Raw genomic sequence first — 2,874 nt, 5'->3', positions numbered from 1 at the left:
ATCATATACAAAAGTTTATATTGACGTTTTCAAAATCATCAATTTATGGTTACAAGCGACTGTTTTGTTTGGGAGTACATGTAAGATACTGCGGTACGCTGATTATAGTGTGACTAAGTGGCTGACCAGGATCCGAGAGGTATTTTTGGATTAGAGAAAGGCTTCAGAGGATTGGGTAAGAGACGGTATTTGCTACATTTTATGAAGGTGATAGACGAGGCCTTAAGAATTATTATAGCAATATCATTACTTGGTATGCCAAGGAAGCTTTAAGTCAGATTTTGATTGAGATGACAGGAGGACTGACAGGAGATCATAATTTTACTTGCAAAGAAGAAACAAAAAATGGGCAGTCAAAAATTTTTTTAAGAGTATAGCCTTTATTATTTGGTCAACAAGTATTAAAATCTTTAACGCAGCATAAGCTACAGTACACAGTAATTGATGTATCTGTGATAGTTGCTACGTTCACCACACATCTTCACAAATTGCTGCTAAATAGGTCATTGTGATAAACATGCTACCAGTTGTTCCAACAGTGGCTTAAGAGACCAGAAGCAGCCCTTCATCAATCTTAAGATTCTGAAATTAGTTCCTTGATACAATAAAGTTATGGGTGTAACTCTCAACATTTCATATTGGCAAGGTACTGCCTTGTAAATAGTGTTTATTTGTAAAAACATGTGAGACTAAACAACAAACTTAAGGAGCTAACTTTACAAAGCAGCTTCAGTTAACATCAGACATACCATGTATTGTTTTTTATTCATAAAGCCACATTTTCACTATTAGTATCCATCTACAGTGATGGTTTATTTGTTGTACTTCGGTACGGTACAGCATTTATTGATATGAATGCTTTATTTTGTAGATTTAGTCCAAATTTTTTCCTTCACTGTTTGTTCATTCATACGTTTTCAGTTACTAGGGTAACGTCTCCACGTGATAGTCAGGGTGAGTTCATTGACAAAAGTGTTGGGGTGTCTCCAAGCATTTGCCTGACGATCATTGGGTTATGTTAATCTTGCTGCTTATGTTGATTTTGTAGGATTTTCCAATGCCAGGAATGACCTGGAGCCGTATAGTGTGTTCGGGATGGGAAAATATTCCCTAAAAATCATCAAGGCTGCTAGTCCTGCCCGTCGTAACTGCCCTCCTGACAACACTCTCCTGAAAACGATACTGCCACATGATCTTCCTGAACCTTCTACCATAGCGGCTATGTTTGTTGCAGCTGGTTCCCGACGAAGGTGATCTTGATGTCCTCCATGACCATGTTATCGAACTGCGCAGCAAACTCTCCCACTGTTTGGATGACGTTTGCATTGACCATCGCAGGGTTCCTGCGGTCGAAGGGAAAGCCCATGGGACGGGCATCCGGGAATTTGGAGTCTAGGATGCCGCAGTAGGAGACGGCGTTGGTACACGGCCTGCCTCGGATTACTTGTTCAACCTGAAGGGGACACCAAGGACTTCATTAGGAGGGATATATGGGTGATGACCGAAAGAAATATGTGAATGATGAGTTCAAAGATAATTAACAATATATATATATATATATATATATATATATATATATATATATATATATATATATATAGTTTATGGTGTGAATTGAAGTAGATAAGCATCCTGACTGCCTGCTTTGCCACAGAGAATTTCGTGGGAGCATATTTACCTTATCCAATGCTTGGTCAGTGAGCATCACGAAGAGCTGGAAGTCCATACCCTGGGGCATGCCCCTAGGCAGAAGCATGTGCCGGGGCCACCCACAGCCGCACTGACCGAATTCAACTCCTGCTTGCGTTCCTGAGAGAAAGAGAGAGAGAAAAATTGTTCAGTAAAAGAAAATTGCTGGTTTGAGTAGGACTTCAAGTTTGAGAGAGTATAGAGTAAAAGAAAATTCTTTTTTTTCTATTTAGTTGGATGTTAGAAGAGGAAGTATTGAATGAGCGAAGATGCCATTTTTAACCAGGACTTCAAGTGGATGATGGTAGAAGGGAGAGGCACAGATGAGTAAAAGTAATATTTTTAAGTTGGACAAGTGGATGCTTAGAAAGGAATTAAAGGGGTGAAAATGACATTTTTAAGTGGACTTCAAGTGCATTTTTAAGTGGACTTCAAGTGCATTTACAAGTGGACTGCAAGTGCATTTTTAAGTGGACTTCAAGTGCATTTTTAAGTGGACTACAAGTGCATTTTTAAGTGGACTTCACTTGCATTTTTAAGTGGACTCCACGTGCATTTTTTAAGTGGACTTCACGTGCATTTTTAAATGGACCACGTGCATTTTTAATTGGACTTCAAGTGCATTTTCAAGTGGACTTCAAGTGCATTTAATTGGACTACAAGTGCATGGTTGTGACATTCTGGAGTAGGCTTCCCTTGACTTCAGTTATCTAAATATTATCAATGAACGAGTTAGTCTGCTGAAGGAACGGGAAATGAAAGAGAGAGAGAGAGAGAGAGAGGAGAGGAGAGAGAGAGAGAGAGAGAGAGAGAGAGAAAGTGGAACAGAGATTGATCTGACACAGTAGATGAACTGCTATTTACGAAAGTTAGGTGGACTGTGGAACTGTCACCCAGGGAAAATTGTGGGACAAGTGGATGCTAGAAAGGAATTAAAGGGGTGAAAATGGCAATTTTAAGTGGACTTGGAGTGCATATTTAAGTGGACTTCAAGTTCATTTTTAAGTGGACTTCACGTACATTTTTAAGTGGATTTCAAGTACATTTTCAAGTGGCCTTCACGTGCATTTTTAAGTGGACTTGGAGTGCATTTTTAAGTGGACTTCAAGTTATCTGAATATTACCAATGAACGAGTTAGTCTGCTGAAGGAGCGGGAAACGTGAGAGAGAGAGAGAGAGAGTGGA

General features: G+C 39.5%; 1 protein-coding gene across 1 annotated transcript in view; it reads right to left on the bottom strand.

Annotated features, from left to right (window-relative positions):
• Window positions 1–360: 360 nt before the first annotated feature.
• LOC135221111 (phenoloxidase 2-like) overlaps window positions 361–2,874 on the bottom strand; it is a 49,620-nt gene continuing 47,106 nt past the window's right edge. Inside the window, 2 exon segments of the mRNA XM_064258928.1 lie at window positions 361–1,453; window positions 1,679–1,809. Coding sequence (XP_064114998.1) covers window positions 1,220–1,453; window positions 1,679–1,809 — 365 coding nt within the window. The 3' untranslated portion in view covers window positions 361–1,219.

This window comes from Macrobrachium nipponense, chromosome 2 (genome assembly GCF_015104395.2).
Source record: "Macrobrachium nipponense isolate FS-2020 chromosome 2, ASM1510439v2, whole genome shotgun sequence".
NCBI classification, from domain to species: domain Eukaryota; kingdom Metazoa; phylum Arthropoda; class Malacostraca; order Decapoda; family Palaemonidae; genus Macrobrachium; species Macrobrachium nipponense.
The sequence above is the reverse complement of the archived record's forward strand: the minus strand, read 5'-3'. Positions and strand labels throughout refer to the sequence as shown.